This window comes from Hippoglossus hippoglossus, chromosome 14 (assembly GCF_009819705.1).
Source record: "Hippoglossus hippoglossus isolate fHipHip1 chromosome 14, fHipHip1.pri, whole genome shotgun sequence".
Taxonomy (NCBI): Eukaryota; Metazoa; Chordata; class Actinopteri; order Pleuronectiformes; family Pleuronectidae; genus Hippoglossus; species Hippoglossus hippoglossus.
The window spans coordinates 23,096,184-23,115,694 of record NC_047164.1 but is presented as its reverse complement, the minus strand read 5'-3'; the positions used below and the strand labels follow the sequence as shown (position 1 = coordinate 23,115,694).

The 19,511-nt window shown below is 39.9% G+C and overlaps 1 protein-coding gene across 1 annotated transcript in view; it reads right to left on the bottom strand.

Annotated features, from left to right (window-relative positions):
• The window catches only part of opcml (opioid binding protein/cell adhesion molecule-like), a 312,515-nt gene extending 293,312 nt beyond the window's left edge, over positions 1–19,203 (bottom strand). The window contains exon 1 of the mRNA XM_034606832.1: positions 18,870–19,203. Within this exon, the coding sequence (XP_034462723.1) occupies positions 18,870–18,930 (61 nt within the window). The 5' untranslated portion in view covers positions 18,931–19,203. The remainder of the gene's footprint in view (positions 1–18,869) is intronic.
• Positions 19,204–19,511: the final 308 nt, after the last annotated feature.

Here is a 19,511-nt window from a genome sequence, read left to right as displayed (position 1 = left end):
TAATGATTTGCATCCATGTACACACACACACATACACTCCCTCATCAATCACAGAAATGCAATGCGCCATTTTAAATGCATCTATTCCTCTATATTTGTATTTTAATTTGACATCTGAAGATCTATGGCTGTAACTAATGCAAATATACCAAAGACATGTTTTTATTGCTTTTCAGACGTAAAGGTATGTAATGCTTCTCAGAATGCTCTGGGACATCTCAGATCATACGTGTCAGTGTTTGAGTGTCTCAGCCTTATGAGAACGGACAGCAAAGGAGAATTTGAACTAACTGTGTCCTCCCCTGTCATGGACATTGATTTCTGTCCATTTGCTCATGTAGAGATGAAAAGGTCAAGGCATAAGTGTCCATTAATCATTATGCAGAAAACAAGTTATCTTGTCTTGATGAACCCTTTTCAGCAGCATGGGTCAAGGCTGAGCTCATCGCCAGCTGGTATATTATTTATGATGGTTTTTAAACAGTTTCATTATTTAGTGACTTTGCACAACTACCATTGTCAGACCCTCCACTTCTGTCTAACTGGCAGCCTCTCTTTCCTTTTCTGTGTGTGGGTGTGTGTTTAATTACAGGAGTGGAGTCAGCTGCCAGCCACCATCATCATCATCCTGTTCTGCATCTTATACCCACTTCCTGCCTCAACACTCCACCAGATCATATAGACTGCTTTCTGTGAGTCACATTTAATGTCTCTGTGGCAGATTTTTGCACCACTGTATTTTTCTAGTTGGAAATTCCTCTTCTCCTCTGCAAACAGAAGTCTGTACTCCCTCCTGTCTCTGCCACTGTCTCATGTGGCTCTGTTCAGGATCCCTGCTCCCTGGACTGCACTCTCTCAACTGGAGCCCCACCTAGCTCTGGTTCGGCTTCCCCTCCAACCTCACCTGGTTTCCACACAGGTCTGGCTCCAACCTCGGCTAAGCTCTATTCTCCTATCTGCTCTTTCCCAGCCTCTAAGCTAAATCTCAGTGTTCTCTCTTGGGCCCACAACCAGCCTAAACAAACACGAAAAATTCAATATCCTCACATAATGAGTATTGGAGATCTGTATGACTGAGTGAGAAAAATAGACGTCAACATGAAGCATTATTCAATAGTCTGTGACTGACTGATGCATATAATTGGACGGGGAAAGATATACGACAGCACACAATCTGCATGGAAACATCAGTAAGAACTATAGACCTCATTCACCAACCATTCTTAGGAAGAAAGTTCTTCTTAAAACCTATTTATGCAGTTTTTACGTCTGTAGAGCTGCTTGCTTTAAATTCCCACGCCCTTGTTAACAGATTACAGCTGCCACATTGGCTGCGGTTCAGTCACTGTTCAGCCCCGGTGCTCTTCTAGAGATTCAAGGTCTTGCAGATTTTTTTGTTCCACGCACGGTTCACAGCTGAATAGAAAGTGAAAATGATCTTTCAAAAATGTTTATCTGTCCAATATGTCACAAACAAAATGTTTGCAACACTTACTGTAGCCTATCCGTTCCAAAATAAAAGTACTCCAGCGTTTCTGTTGACTGAATCCAGTCATTTGATTTTTTCAATGATGCACTGCTCCAGTTCAGGAAACTTTGTAAGAACACCATCAATAAAATCAATTAATATGAACCTGTATCTTGTATGGAAACAATATCTTTAAAAGAGCAGAGAAATAAATGGATAAATTACCATGACCGTCAATGTTCCCCTGCTGCAAACAATGACCTCTGATCTACCTGAAGCATGTCTAAATTAAGCATGAGTGCGTACGTGCACAAGGACCAGAGCCACTTGTCCCAAAGCTCTCCAATCCACTGGTTCATCCTGTCTGACTTTGCCCAGTGGAAGTTGTTCCTCTTTAACAAATGTGACCTCATCTTTGCCTCGTGGAAGTCCGAGCAGCACCAATAGCAGTGACACAACGTTGAGGGGCCGCTGCCTACACTGCTAACGGCAAGATATCACCAAATGAGATGTGACAGCTGAAAGAGAAAACAAGCCCAGCTGATGAGTCTAAAATGAGAACAGAAGTTCCTTTGTATCGTGTGCTTTAGAATGTTCACAGTAGCCTCATTGAGAGTAAATAATGAAAAATGTTGATGTATTGTGAAAGAAGCACAGTTATATTGCATAAAGATGAATGTTAACTGACTGGAACCATGGTGTAATGTATGTGTATATCAGAGCTAACTGCTCTTATGGCTGAGACTTCTGAAAAAGACAGAATGTCCTCATGACAGATTGTTGTGTGTCCAGCAATTGCTGAACTTTAATGACTTTGTAGTGGAAATTTGTCTCGAGATGTGAAATAATGAGTTTCTCAGACCGGAGTTGTCTTTGAGTTTTAATTATTAGCTCTGCAGAGGGTTACACAGTCAGCAACAAGGCTTCAGAGTGCAACCAGGAGTAGTAAAAAAGGAAGGTTTTTATACAATGTGATAAACAGGAAACAAGACAGAAAGCAGACAGGAAACGTCTGATATCTGGCATCACTTGCTACAGAAAGAGGAATCAACCCCAGCACCCAGTTGCACAGATAAAGGTCAACAGGAGGTGAAATCACCAAGTAAGGGCATGAACTTTGAGGTTGCATCCGCTAAGTGCACAGAAAATAGTCAAAACAGCAGTAAGACATTGATCAGTGGAATTTTCCATTACAACTTCCTTTGTTTTTCTTAAGTAAAATCTGGTCTCACATTCAGCTCAGGGCTCATCTGTTAGGCAGACATCTGAGCTGTCCTGGTGATTGAAAGGGGGGAGGGGTGTCTTGCTGAAATTGTTGTTTCATCAATAAATAATGGCCGACAGAACTCTGATGGCTACGCACTGCCTCTGATCTATGATCAAAAAGAAAACACTGTCCAGTTTGCAGACTACTAAAACAGCCATGCGGAAAAACAAAAACACACGCTCTCAAACACAGAGGGACCCATGTGCTAACAGACACTAAAATAAATCGAACACGTCTGACACTTAAAAATTCATCAAAGCCTTTAAAATTTAAAGTAAAGTCATTTTTCTCCATCATACTTCCCCCACTTTAGCTTTTCCAGCTCTTTTGAAGCTTCTACAGGTTCTCACAAAGCCTCTTATTTCCTGTGGTTAGATTTCAGGTTTCCAGCCAGTTTCCCTATACCGTCAGGAGCCAAGTGAGGACTTGAACCAATTCTTGTCAGGAATGATATCCTGGCTTTGCTCGGCTCTCTCGGCTCAGTCAGGAGAACTGCTCTGGCTTCTCAGCACCTGAGATGTTTTATCTATCTTCTTTTCTGATGTGAGTAGTTTGCTGTTAATCTATTTGCCTCTTCTTTACCGCTTTGGGGACGGATTTGTCTGGCAGGTGGTCTTCCAGTTTTTGACCTCCAGACATTTTGTTTTAATGCATTCCTGACATTTTTGGGTACCAGCTTGTGTAACCATCTGCATTAGTCTCGCGCTTTTTTGAAAAATGACTGCATGATAGCATGCTAAGAAGGTGGACTGTATTCTGGTGGCTCTACACAGCCTGAAGGCTTCCTTTATTAACCCTACAGGGATAGCTTTGATAGATGATGGATTTATAAGGCCATTACTGACATTTTGTCATTGAAACTGCAATGACAAAATGCTATGTTTTGGTATTTTCTTCATTTGGTTGGGGATGGATAGTGGGAGCAGGACCTGGACACCAGAGCCCAGGGTTTGCATGCACAGTCCTTCCTGTGGTTTAGTCAACAGCCATTGCTTTGGTTGTAATGTCTCATGCTTCAATTCCCTGAATTAAATCAGAACACAATCTTTCTCTACTGCTAAGCAATGTAACCATGTAAAAGTGTAGTTATGCTGTAGTCTGGCTCTTTGTTTAAAACGTAGCCCCCTTTGTGGGGTATTGAAACCCAATGGATAATCTTTGTGCAGCAACCAAAATCCTAAAGATAAACATGTCTGGATAAACAAGTGGATAGACAAATGAATAAATGGCTCTTACCCAGTGAATTTCATTCGCAATGGAATTCCACTGCTTGCCAACAACTGCAACGAAATACAGACAACTAAAGACAGTAAAATAAAATGCAACTCAAAACAAGTCATTACTTTACTTCAATTTCACTCTTGAGGATTCAAGTTATTTAAACCGTTCGAGTGTGGTCATGCACACTAGTTTGCTACAAACTGCTGCATATCATCTGTCACACTCTTCAATACACACACACACACACAGAGTAAGAGGGAGAGCAAGTTAGAGTCAGCACAGTTTAGTCAACCCTGTCGTTCAAATAAATTCAAAGTCACCTGGCTACAGACATTTGTTGTCCTGGACAGACACGTGTTTGTGCTGAGACTCCAGTGAGGACAGCTCCAGCCTTGGCAGAGACACGTCTTTTGTTTCCCTCCACAATTACCAGGTAGAAACAAAGTGTGTGCAGTGCATGTGGGGATGTAACAGGTGTTCATTCAATTAGGGCATCAACAACAAATTGTGCCAGCTGTCTCCCACTCTGGTGAACATAAAGCGATCCATAGTAAAATAGTCCCAACTTTTAGCTAACTAAACACACGCAAACCAAATTGCAGCTTTGCGAAAAAAATGCTCTGCGAGCTGTTATCTACCATAAGTGCAAGGCAGGGTCATTTGAGAGAATGTGATTGATGTGTAAGAGAGTACATCTTCAGCACTGATCTCTGGACAGTGGCAAAATAAAATGAATGAACAGTGAATATGTTATTAATGCAGATCAGTGTAATATGCCTGTTGTTAGGATGAGGATGCGCTGTTGTGCAGCAGATTAGTCACTGACAGCATTCAGGTCAAATGAAAACAGAACATATTGGTTTAGTCTGCTCTGTAATTTCCTTGGTTGTTCCATGGTATGGCTACTGTGGGGCTAACACAATTCTTGGTGAGGCTGGAGCCCAAACAACTCCGACCCTGCTTCCACCAATGGTATTTTGAGATTAATTCATTTTGGCAGAGAATGTTGTCGAAAACTAATTTCTTCACTGATGTTGTTGCAGTAAAATTTGCATGCAGAACTTTCCTCTACAATAACACATTTCCTGGTCTAATTCCAGTATTGGCAGGATGACATAATGTCATTGCCTTCCAAAACCAGTGCCAATCTCTTCACAAAAATAAAATCCTTTTATCATTTAATAATAATAATAATAATACATTTTATTTATAGGCACCTTTCAGAGCACAAAAGGTCACCTTATACTGCAGATAAAAAAACACAACAACATATGAAACAATGTATCAAAAACATAAATAAAATGAAATGAACAGGTTTGGGCTCCTAAGCCACTTGGTTAGAGCTTGAGAAAGATCATAGTTAAGGTTAAGATGACTTCTCTGTTACTGTTAGGTAAATGTTGTAATTACACCCCCCCCCTTTGCTCCCCACAGACAAGAGTCATAACTAAAGTGCTTTGTCACTTGAATAAAAGTTGCTTTTAGGCACTTGCAGTTGTTTGTCTCAAGAGGACAGTGTTGAATTGCCTCGTAATGACACAATGTTTACAAGTCATCATATTGGTTTAATCCTTGCTCTAATTGGGACCGTTGGGTGCACTCATTTCTCTTGTTTAGGGATTCTCAGTTACAATGCTATTTGCACCACATACCCATCCTGTCAAACCTCCCTCCTCCCCTTCAGGAACAACTTCTGAGCGGCCCCAGCTCTCCTGCTAACTGCCCCGGACCAAAGTAGGGTCTAGTTTTCAACAATCACATTCTGGCTCACCTTGTTTGCGCTTTGCTCACTGCTACCCGTTGATGACACTGACTTGTCTCAGCCGGTTTACACCTCTCTTCTCCCATCCTATGTGGACCTGAATATCAACCTTGCTACAGTAGCTCTCTAAAAAGTATTGTTTGCTGCCATAAGGCGACTTGTTTCAGTCTGAATATCATGGCTGTTAATGAGAAGATTGTTCTAAACCTCACAATTCTAGATGTGATAGTTCTAATTCTAAGGCTAAGCTTATTTTTAATTTGCAGTGCTTCCCGTATTTTATACACATCCACTACATTTAGTCGGACATCAACACTGACTGAACTTCAGTACTCAAAGCAACAATATTTTCCTTCTCATTTCTGTTTAACTCACAAAAGGTTGATGTTTGTGACTTTTGGGATTTTTTGCAGGAAATATGTGTACTATATAGGGAATAGAAAACTTGACTAAACATTCAGACACCACACATCTTGCCCAAGGAAACTTTGGTATTAAGATGGGGAAGACTGGAATCAAACTAACAACCTTCTGATTAAATGATGACCACTCTACCCCCTCAGCCACAGCTGATACATTTTGATGAATAATCTAAAAACCAATGCTAAATTATTTCACTGAGCCTCCCCTGAAACTGCTTGGAGCTCCCTTGAGGATGACAGTCACACACTTTGAAAACCTGTGAAATAGACATTACAGAGACGATTAGAAATTAAGGTAGAAGTATGTGGAAGGATTTGGAGCAAAGTTTGTAACCCCTAGACCAACAGCAGCCCAAGATGATATCCAGGAATCCAAGAAGTAGGGTGATATACACCAAAGGACATTCTTAGGCCAGTGCCATTTCCCAACATACACTGTTAGAGCTGAGCTGTTATCTTTGCAGCAACAAATGTAATAGGATTGTAAAATATTAACTTCCTCATTAAAAACTGATTGTTTTTTATTATCAGTGCTTGGGAGGGTGGATGGGAGCCACCATACAGGAACTTGTTGGGGGCACTATTTGTTGCTATATTTTTGGGGAGTGTAAACAGGGAAACAGTGCTACGACCTCACTGTGACTCCATTCAGAAACACACTCCTGGCAGTCAACAAAAGTGAATCCATTCTGAAGTTTGCAATACAAGTGAAACAGCACTGAAGCAGAAAAAGTCTGACAGTCATTAATATGCGGGTTATCTTATTATTTCTGCCTTTTGGAAGCGGATGGAAGAGGACATTTGTGAACTTCTACATAAACTTAATCGCATCACCATTGTCCTACTTTGGTGATACAACAGTTTAATTAGGTTTCATCCATTAACATGAATCAATGATAATTTGTTAGTTAATGGGAAATTAAGAAATTCCCGAAGTGATGATGATACAATCTAACCAAAAGTCCTTCAAATTCATACCCTGGCAGAGTAAGCCTCAAATCTTTCCATGCAAGTCCTAAGGAAGGAAGGACGAGTTCAGAGTCAAATCCTAAACCCTAAACTTAAATTTTCCCTCTTTATCATATACAATTTAAACAGCAAATTCATTACATAGTGAATTAATACAATACATGAATATTTATTAGTACACTTCTTATGTATTAGAGCAAGTTTATTGCCCTTTGCTGCTTTACCATTTAAACATTGGTAGTAATTGTACTATGGTTCTAATAATTTTGAGGATTACACTGCAGTAGTGAAGACCTGACCATTAATGCACGAGTGATAATGTCAAGATACAATTTTTAAAAGTCAGTTTCAGACACTTTAAGTATTAAGTACTTTTTCCTGATTATGCCTGGAGTGTTTTTAGGGTGCATTATTAGTTTTGTTACTTTAGTAAATTATCATAAAGTTAATCTGAATACCTTATCCACTAATGCTTATTCCTCTTGATAAATTGCAAATGAAACTACTCTTAATTACTTCATAAAAAAAATGTATTTCATTATCAGCATAATTATTTGTGGTGGCTACAGTGTCATTTCCAACTATGTTAATATTTGCCCTGACTTACTGTTCAACTGCAATGTCAAATAAAAAATGTAACATTGTTGTGTTGTCCCATGTAATTTCAGACTGGCACATTTGGCATATTACACTTAAATTTGTATTGACCACCTCATCCGTTTTGTGTGCAAATTCTATTATCTTTGGTATCTTTTTCCCAGCTGGCGGTAAACATTATAACATTTGTTCTTCATTGTTTTCCACTGCAAAATTACGGAATGCTGTTGCGGACATGGGGAGTGTAGGAATGTGTTACTTGGCACAGATTTTTTACCTGTACTTTTTATTCTTTGGGTCTGGTTTAAGGTATCAAGTATTTTAATGTCTCAAGGTTCAAGTCTGTAAGTGAATTCTGTAATGGAAATTTACTTAATAACTTCTTAGTTTATGCTTACAGCAGACATTTTAATCGAGGGTACAGCTCAACATAAACTTTATGGTGCACCCACTGTCTAGCATGTGAGCCCATTGTCAATTCATGTCTTGCTGAAGTTGATCCCCTTATCATGTGACCCTTTGCTTTACTCTGGTTTAACTGTGTTTGTCCTTTATTTGAAGAACTCAGCTGACTGACACAACACCCTCACCATACATGATACCAACACATTTAGAATGCAGCCTATCAGTCACACCTTTACAGAAGATAAGTTCCAGACATAGAACAATACATTCACTGCGTGTTTTGGGGTCAGAAGGTAACCCACACAGAGACACTTAAATATGAGCACAGACACTTCACATTTCATCTTACTTGCAACCTCCACCTTGCCTGTGTGATCCTTTCTGCAGAAAGCTTTTACAAATAAATTTACAAAGAACAACTTGTCTCAGAACCTCGTTTGTTGACCAAAATTTCAACCACAATTCATAAATGTCTAAAAAATGTCAATGCAATATGTACAATAATTGTTGATTGTTATTTTAGAGTGAAGGATGAACCTAATCCTGTATCAAACGTGTGTTCTACTGTCAATTTGTAGGATACTTTTCATGGAAATGATGGCCTCAGCAGGGCAGACTCTTCTATCAATCATGTGTAGCCTCCTGTTAGTCTTTTCATTTTGTAATGTTAGGTAAATATTTTTACATTTGGTGCTGAGCCAGGTTTTTGTATGTCTCTCTATGAAGCATAACTTAAAAGACGAGAGCATGGACAGATCAATGGAATTTCCCCATGCGGCACCATGAAGAATCAGAGCTCGGAGGTGGATGCTGGGTGGAGGTGGGGCGTGACAAGCATAGGTAGCAGCAGCTGTAGAGGCAGCAGTAATGAGCAGCTGCTTTGTCAGATTAAATAGATAGTTTGTCAAAATATTCTGCAACAAATCAGGACCACAAATTCTTTGTATTATGATACATTTTGACATGCCAAACAATGCTTACAGTATGTTACCATACCATTTTTTCACTGGATTATTGCCATAAAGCAGCACAGGATGGATATATGTCCTCAGGCCATATATTTTTATTAGCTACATCTAAAAATAAGGTTTCAACTGGACATGGCTTTGCTAGATGTGAGTAACAGAGAAGAGAATAAAATAAAAATATAAGTGAGTCTAACAGTTGTCTTTACTGTCGAAAAATGTCCATGATTTGGAAAAGTTGTAGGAAAAAAGACCAGCAGCCAAACCTGGCCAATCACTGTTCATGTGATGTCCTCATTGTATCTCTGTAGTTCCTTTAGCCCTATAATTTAGTTGGATGATGTACATGCTTCACTGTTGCTATAGTGTTGATACATGCACAGGCTTGTAACAAGAAGCAGGAAAAACAATGGTCATTATACGGCAACACCAAGACGTCTTTCTGTATTAAATCGCACTTTTGCGTTACTTGTCCAAGTTTGTTTTCAAGTGTGGATTCAGCTCACTGATTTCCCTTGTGGTTGTTAGAGGAATCCTACAACCTCTGCTCTCACTGTTAGTCGAGTAACAGTGTTTTTTTTGGCTATATGGCCTCAGGGCTAATGAGCTTACCCCTTTATCACAGCTTGGTGCATCACAATGAGGCTAGGAAATCTAAAAAAGAAACAACCCAAAAAACATAATAACTTCACCTTGCTGTTTCAAACATTATTTGTCAGTTTTGTAAGAGAAAGATTATTTGTCAGTTTTATATTTCACATAAACTACAGTCAAACACAGTACATATTTGTCATATTGTGGCTTTGTAAAGTTGATATTGCAGATACAAATGGACTGGTGAATGGCCAGTATTTACCAGGCATTTCTCATCTCAACTACCACTCAAAGTGATTTACAGTAAATTTCCAAACTCCCCCATTTACACACTCATACTACTGTATGCTGCAATTTTTGGGGGATCTATCTCACACCATTCACAAACTGATGGCACAGTCCACAGGGGCAATTTGGGATCCAGTATTTTGTACAGAGTTTTCAGGAATACAGATTGGAGGAGTCGGGGATCGAACCACAGCCCTTCTGATTAGTGGATGACCTGCTTTTCCCACTGAACCACAGCAAAAATGTCTCATCAAACACTGGATACATTGTGACGTTGTGTCCCAGGTCTGACCGCAGAGCAAAAGCTGCGGCATCTGAATGTTTGAGGTGAAATGGTTGTGCGAGGATGTTCTAGAAAGAAGACATTCATGTAAAATAATTATCATCTTGCATTAGGTTTTTAAACAGTTGCTCAATGATGCAAGCTTTATCTAAAAATATTAAGGATTTATTTGCCACATTGATGTCTTATATTAGAGGAGCATCATCCGGCCACAAGAGAATAAGCCTAGCTCACCTAAAGAGAAGAAAGCTGCGCATGGGCAGAGTTGCACTCGCTCACTTGACTTTGAAATGCAAGAGGGAAGGAAAAAATGGGTCAGGAAAAACACTATTGATTAAGTTTGTTCAAAGAGTTGTCTTTTATGTCACTGTGTGTGCTCTATAATGCTCCTGTTAATGAAAACTTCAATGAATTAAACCCTCTGTTTTCCTCGCAGCGCTCTGGGGGAGGGGGATTGTCAGCGGCTGTTCTGGAGTTAGCCGTCTGCAGCGTCTCAGTGGAAACTAGAGCAAAGTGCCTCAGAAGTAATTAAAATGGTTAAGGTTTCAAATTAATTATCTGTAAGCTGTATTTTTGATGATCCTTTTCTATTTATCTTGAAAAAAAAAATATTGTATGTCAGTATTACTCAGTGTGCCACTGTAAAAACAGCAAAATGTATTTTTGTAGCTAAGGTATGTTTGCCGAGTATATACACTATACTAGACTATTTGGACAATATGTAGTATATTAAGCTGTTTGTCTCAATGCATATGATGTATAAACCTTCAGAATACACAATATACTGTAGTTATAAACCTGAGTGCATTCGCTAAAAGGCTCATTGATAATGGCAACAAATTTCGATGTTTCTGGAACTTCCAGGTGACGGCCACGTTGTCCCAGATATTAACTTTTAATATATGAAAAGGGACGTCTTGGGGCGGATGTCCAGACAGGCGTCATTAAACAGCAACATGTTTGCATAATTACCAAGATGAGCTGGTATGTTTCACTTGGTTCTGAATGGTGAGTTTCAAGAGGGAAACACCCCTGATGAGGGCAGAGTGAACCACAACTAAAAACGTATGGGAACAACAAAAGGAAAAAGAGTGAGCTGAAGGAGTGCTAGTGCTAAGTTGGTAAAAATTGATCAATGCGGATTTAGAGACTTCATTAGCTGTGATGCTTTAATACACTGATTCACATGTCCCTGTGGCTGTCTTTACACTGCTGCCCGACGGATTGGATCACTGAACACAAATGATCCATCAAAGCAAACTGCTGGAACTCGCCAATAGCCAAACATGTACAAGTGGCTCATTACAGTAATGAGTCTCCTACATGCACTGAGCATGCACTGACTGTATGAGAAAAAGACTTCAAGCTTGTTCTGACAACCTGCATCAGCATCACTGATTTTGACGTTTTTTTACATCAAACTAAAACACAAATGAAATCCCTGAATGACCCGATGGCATCATCACAACAAACATGGAAGAGACAAACATCATTAACATTTGATTAACGGGGTTATTTCCACACCACAACGACAAATATTTCCAGTGTGAGTGGTAGAATCATATTTAAAGCAAAAAAAAAACTACTACCATTCAGCAAATCCATAGGGACTGTTTCTGTAAAGGCAAAGCGTTGGCACACTGATCTCCCTGTGCTATGGCCCATTTTGATTCAATAAATAACTGATAAATGACTCAATGAAGGCTTGTTCTGAATGAAAAAAAGCCCTGGATGAAACTGAGCACATTTGTATGCAACAGGAACACCGCCATGCTGTAGTACCAATAGCTTTCAAACCAATTGGATTCTGGTTTAGCAGCCCTTTCTCATATTACAGCCTTGCAGCCTCATGACACTTGAATGCTTGTTCTTGCTTGTGCCATCCGCCGCCTATTCACTGACAATCTATTACTTGCATCCATTCAAAGATGCTCTCATTTTGCCACCAATGTACCCTGATGCCAAGAGACAGCGTTCTCACAAATGTATCCCCTCCAATCAATGTTAGCCTGTGTTTACTATTGTTACAATGCCATAACTGTTTGTAAGAAGTGACTCACTGTCAATGATTGTTCCATTGTAAAGCTTTCTAGACAAAACCACAAAGTCCCAAAGCCAAAGTCGATTATGTATCTGACTTGGTTACTATTTTTTTAGTCAAATTTGAAGACTCTCTTTTGAATACATTTTTTGGGGCTGTAGGAGTATAAACTATGAATGGATTTAGGTTTACTGTTTAAATGATCATGGGAGTGTGTGAAGTGAAATATAGAGGAGCACACTTTCTTTAAATTTAATTATTTCAAAATTTTAGGGATGACATGCAAATACGCGTCACTTCATCTCAAGAAAGAGCACTGACATGAAAAATGGTGCAGGCGTCTTTCCCTTTCATTGGGGCTAACCGCCAAAGCTGCTTAGCACGTTTGATATACTTCCAGAGTCTTGAAAGCCTTGCTTCACTCATGGTGACAGAATCCGTGTCATAGAGCTGCATGAAAGATGTGATCTCCAGGAAGGGTGACATGGTGATAAATTGTAACACTCTCCATCTCCTTTACAGACGTAAGCTGTGTCAACTGTGAGTAATATGAGGCCATTAAATTTGACATATACATTTCAGTGAAAACAACAATAACAATAACTTTAACTGTGTGACTCTTCCAGCTGTTTCCAAACTGGGCCTCCTGGGTTCTTCTGTTTGATAAAGGGATCTATGGTTACCATGATTTATAATCACACTTGAGGCTTAGTGGCGTTTGACGACATAAATATTAAATAAAAGCTGATGCATACGCTGATCATGAACATAAACTAAAGCTTGGTTTTTTACAAGCAATTTGACTCGCTGATAATTGCAATCCATCATTCTGAGTCTTTGGAATCAATGGGCAGGACCAAGCTGCGGTGTTGTCTGTAGTCAGCTGTAGGTGTGTCATTATGATAAATGACTCAATCAGCTGGACCTGAGGAGGCTATACCCTATGAGTCACACACAGACCAGAAAAGTTGAGTGAGATTTGGCCTGAACTTTATCTTGTGCCACTGTAAGTTTGATAAATGCACAGCCTCAAGGGAAGCATCATATATTGGGGAGGAATTAGAGTGTGGAGAAGAGTTTGTCCCCAAGCAGCAGGTTGTCTGAAGGATAACACTGGTGTTAAATAAAATAGTGAACTCTGTTCATAAAACGCTTTTCTCGTCTTAAGGATCGCTAAAATACTTCATACATGGCGGCTTCTCCATCACTCATACATCCCATTCACACACCGACAGCACAGCCGTCAGGAGCAATTTTAGGTTCTGTGTTGCCCAAGGACACGTCGACATGCGGACTGGGGATCAAATCATCGACCTTCAGAGTAGTGGACGACCCACTCTACCTCTCTCTACCTCACTTTACCTCCAGAGCCACATTCCTCCTATTTCATTTCTATTAATCCCAGAGAGAACTCACCAATTTATTACTATGATACCATTTTTGGTTTCAATAAATGTATGCCTCACCCCTGGAAAGTCAAAGACAATTTTGTTCCCAGAACCCTCTTGAATCATAGCTGCTAACAGAGACAGCCCCGACCCATGTAATACCTCATGTTGAACAGCATAGGCACAACAATGCAAAAAGATGTTTCATTCTGCTCAGCTTGACTGTGAAGAACAAAGGAAATGGAAAGTTGAAATTTTGTGTGTTCACTTGTGCAGCAGTTTTGTCTCCATAAGCCGTTTCTTCCAAAACAGTGGGACACTACGACTTGGGATTGATCAGACAGACTTGAAGAACATGACAGTAATATATTCTGACTGTGACCAATGTATGTATGTAACCAGAGATGAAGAAGGTCATCTGACCTTCAAAGAAAAGGACCAGATAGACAAAACATGGAATTGCAGGCTGTCCAGTCACCAGGAGATTGGTGGCTCGATCCCCGCCTCCTCCGGACCACATAATGAGGTCTCATTGGGAAAAATAAGCTTTGATGGCTGTGCTAGCAGTGAGTGAATGGTGTATGTGATAGAAAAGGTGCAGCATTATGGCAGTGGTGTTTGAATGAGTGAACAATTATGTGTAGACACCTTCACAACTTATAAACACGGCATCTTCTGACTTGAAGTATGTTGACTTCATGTCATGACTTGAATAACAGCTCTGCCCAGAGTTCACTCAACTCGTCAAATTAAGTTTTTACAGAAAAATGATCAGCACAATTAGAAGCTGTGTCTTTTTCACAGTAATGAAAACAAAACTATCCAGAGGTCGGTATAAAGTCCAGTTCCCAACTTTCCGCTCTGATAACTGAACTAAGTCTTGGAAGCAGCTTTGTACTGCCTCTGGTACAAAGTGTCTACTGTACATATCTGTTGGTTATGTTGTTTCATCTCTAAATGTCACATAAATCTACAAACACTAAATAATGTACAGACACATACAAATGACCTAAGTGTGAGCAGAATGCTTTTTGTATCTATATGTGGCTCTTAATTGTATCCTGCACTTCTCCTAAACAGTTTATCGGCCGTGCATAGTTTTATTCTTCACAGGTACTACACCACCGTAATCTAAAGGCATTCAGGCTTCACCGTTAAAGCTGCTTAGAGGCAGAAAGCAATTGTGCTCAATTAAAAGAAAATGACGATAAGGTTGCTTCATGTCACATTCTTTAAAAATGTGTGGCTGTTCGAAGGCACTTGGTATCAAAGCATGTCTAAATAAACATGACACTCTGCAGGTTTTATAAACTGAAGTGGTGAAGAGTACGATACTGCTCAGGGATCGTCAATGATCCACAAAATGTCTATTTTCCCTCACTAAGGGAAAAGAGAAATTAAAATTGGAAAGCAAAGGATTGATGGATGGATAGGTGTATAGATGGATGGATACAGAAAAATATACTGTGGACCATAAAAATATAATTGCTGCCTTGTACAAGCCAAGTCAATTAATTTGGACAATAAATTGAGTATATTTTCTCACTTTTTCCCACATATATTCTTGGACAGCTTAATTTGCTGATGCAAATTAATCTTGCTCCATCTGTCTGAACTCCGTCTCCACAGGGTCATTTTCCTCCGCTTTTTGCAGACACTGAAAATCAAAGGCAGAGCTTTTACATGCTAAAAATTCAGTCATATTGACAGTCCAATTTATCCCAATGAATAAGAGGTAAACAGCCAACAGCGGGGAGTACTGCACGTTTTAACATAGGGCCTATTACTCGTGAAATATACATAACCAGCATCTGTTCTTTAACTCACTAAAGATGTTTCCATTGTTTCATGTGACAGTCAGGTCTTTCTCTTTAACTCGCCAACACAAGCAAACACAAAGACTGTAAACAACCTTGTGACCAAAAGAATATCGCCTCAAATCTTCTGAGCGGCTGTCCGTCCCAACACCAGCAGGTATGCAGCAGCTGCTCAATCAATAGATGTGTGATAAACTGTGGTCCTGGGCAGTTCTCCCAGGTGTGAAGGTAGTGCAGAATGAGTATGAATGTGAAGCAGGGCACGCAGCACTGAAAAAGAACATGCACACTCAGCAAAACAATTCTCTGGATGAACTCGGGAGGAGGATAAAGCTTTATATTTGTGTTTGCAGTATTAAGAACCAACAATTCCTCACATTCAAGATCAAAAGACAACAACAACCACAACAACACATCCAAAGCTATCTAATGAACATGTTACTCATTTATTTAATGCATACCAAACTTTTGTGTAAAAAAAAACGTTGCTGTGTTATCAGGGGTTGTGAGCAGCACTGATTCCTAGCTGGGTGCAGTGACTTCCTGGGGTCTTGATGTCACACTGTATCACATCATCTCTGCAGTTTTGTCAGCTGCACATTCATGCTGCCAGTCTCCCCTTCTGCTACATCCCAAAGGTGTTCTACTGGATTCATATCTGGTGACTGGGGAGGTCACCCAAGTTCACTGAACTAGGAACCAGTCAGAGACGACTTTGAATTTGTGACATGGAGCATTATCCTGCTGACAGTAACCTTTAGAGGATGGTAAACTGTGGGATGCACGTAGTCAGCAACAATAGTTGTATGTGCACTGAGCAGATGTATTTAAACCATGGCTGAGTGGTATTAAAGGGCCAGTGTCAAGGAAATCTTCACCACACCACCATCACCAGCAGCCTGGACCGTTGACACAAGGCTGGATGGTTCCATGAATTCATACTGTTGACTCCAGATTGTGACTCTTCCATTTGCTGTCTCAGCAGAGGAAAACTGAGATAGATTTTAGATACTGTATTGATCCCAGAGGCAATGTACCGTAGCACCCAACCTAAATCTACATGATTTTACACACGACACAGTGGCCACATGAATGGCTGATTGAATTACTGTATGAATAAACAGGACTACAGATGTTCTTAATAAAATGTTCACTGAGTGTATAGTATGATAGTGATATCAGTCTTTTAATCTTACTCTATGCAAGGAAGTGAGTAAGTCACACTGTTCCATTGATGTTCCTGTAGACGTTTTCATAATCTATGAATTGAAAAAATACTTCCTGTTTTCCTAGGAGTTCTTGAAATATAATGGCGATCCAGATAAGAAATGAATGATGCATGTTGGACTTGCAAAGATGATTTCCACAAGGATGCTCCACAAATAGTTATCAAAACTGAACTTGAATTGTGTTTCTTCATTTTCATACAACATGCTCCAGCCTGTGTGTTGCACACCAGCTCGAGGCTGTGCAGCAATACATTTTGCATTCCCAACCAAAGTGAATGGAAAAGTGGTGTCAAACTTTGGACCCCTGCCGTCTACAGTTGGCAAATAGTGTAGTGAAATGCTGCGCGCACATGCAGTGTGAAGTATGCTTCACTGTTGGAGGTCCACCCTAGGTAACACCTGAGGCTACGAGAGCTGATGTCAAAACATACAATATCTAATATTTCATACCCAGTGGATCTGCTCCAAACTGCTACATTTGTGTTTGTCTTAATTGTCTGTTTCATGCTATTTCCTGTTTGAGTTATGGCCAGGCTACAACAGATTTACAATTGGTTAATGTCCATTTAAGATGACAAAATATGGTTTGTCTTCCAGAGCAGACAATTTGCAGAATGACTTTCAATAATGCCATCTGTTGTGGATGTGATCGGGGCTTCATATTAAATTAAATAAGCATGTGTGGGGTGTGTATGCTGTCGATAATTAATCACGTCAATTCCAAGGCAATAATATACAGAAAGATAGTAACTCCATACGCACTTGTCATTGAACAATGATGGAGACATTGCAAAAATATAGACCCTGTGAAGAAAGCCAACAAATCTAATTTAAGTTCAATAAAAACTGTCAAATTCATCAGAAATGCCATAACTATCATCAATCTGTCTCTGTCCATAGTGGGACAAGACTGCTCAGTCACTTATATATATGGAATATAATTAACTAATATAACCAATGTTGTTTTGTGATGCAAGTGCAAACTTTGGCAATTAGATGAACTCTGTGGGGAGTTTTACATTTCTCCGAAACAAATTAAATTATATAATGATATGACTCACATACTTTTCAGTAATCTATCTGTTCACAAAGTCACAACACACATTCATTAAAGAAAGGCTTAACTCAGGACAAACAACTTGTTTTCTGGACTTGGAACCTGAGTCGGTAAAATAAAATGTAAATTCATCACATTATTTTCCTGTCAGACCCCATCACATAATCCCTTTGAGGGGAGAAAACACATTTCTCTCACTTCAGGTGCTCAGGGCACATATTAGCATTTTCAGACGTCAGCCTCATTTAATGTAATTTCAGGACAGTGCACTCCTCTGTGACTTCACCAGAAAGCAGTTTTTGCTCGGGAGTCCCTGTCATCAATGTCTTTTCCTCATGCTCTGTGTGAGGACACTGAAACTAAAGGTTAAAGGGCCATGCTGGCATATATGTCACTGTACATGCAGCAACACACTATGCAAGCTGCTTTCAGATAAGTACTTTTGCCTATCGCTGATAAATCTGCAAAGCGCTCTTCTCTACTGATCAACACATCTTGGTTGCTTCCATTCAGCACTTCAACATGGACAAAATCCTTCGATAATATTGACATGTGCACACATTGTTGAGATTAACTGATCAATATTCGTTTCAAATGCCAGCTAGTACAAATAGATTTTAACATAAAAGCCTAACAAAAGTAATTTCATTGACGGCCGGTTGTATAAAAAAAAAAAAAAACAGAAGGCGTCATTGAATTTTTGATTGATGAAGTTATCCCTCCAGGAAACCCTTGAGATTAGGGCTTGGTGTCAACACCCGTAAAGCCTGACGTCTTTGATTAAAGTTGACAAGTGTGTGAGGTGGAGGGAACTTTTCCCCACTCTGTGTGGCTGAATTGGTGGCATGACTCAAGAGACACAGACAGCTTTTCCACAAACTTAAAATCCCCTCCATTCTCTGGCTGTCCCAAGAAACCCCTCATAGGGTCACACTGACAAGATGATTTGCATATGGACAGCATAAGAAAAGAGGGGAGTATAAGAGTATGTCTCAACAGTGCACCACTTCACTGTGTGAAGAAGGAGCAGAAGAGTCAGACAAATGTAAACACAGAAATACAAAGAGCTTAGACAGGAGAGTAGAAGAAGTCTTACCTGGGAACACAAGCACAGCAAACACCCACGACAGGATGATGAAGCATACCGAATTATACATGATTCCCAAGCAGTGCTGATTCTGATGTGCCGTTTGTTTTATGGAGGCTCTTTTTCTATCTTCCCACAACTGAGCTACAAAGAGCTGCCCACTTGGTTGTTTTTTCTCTCTGTCTTGTTCCTGAATGTCAGTTTGAATAGCTTTTCATTCCCACTTGCAGGCTGTACTGAAGATGCTTTAAATCCAGTGCAAAGTAGTATTTGGTGGCACACACACGCACACACAGACACTGGCTCCTCACGCAGCCTTCGATCTCCCTCTCTTCCACGTACTACAGCGCACAGGGGGACCAGCACTCTGCCAGACTGGAGTGGGGGGGAGAGGGCAGCCTCCGCTCAGCTGGCATTGGTTGACGCTGCTGTCGATCACCCATGAACAGTCCTTGCTCTGTTTTTCCCCCTTTATTTTTTTTTGTCTGGCTGCTTTGACTCCTCAGCCCTGCTTTCCTTCCTCTGTCCTCTGACAGAAATAGAGCAGGATTAAAAACATGATGAAGGGATGATATTTAATAAAGGCTAAATAAATAGTAGCCTCCCAATTAATAGAAAAGGTGATTTTCAAAAAATAATTATTTTTAGATT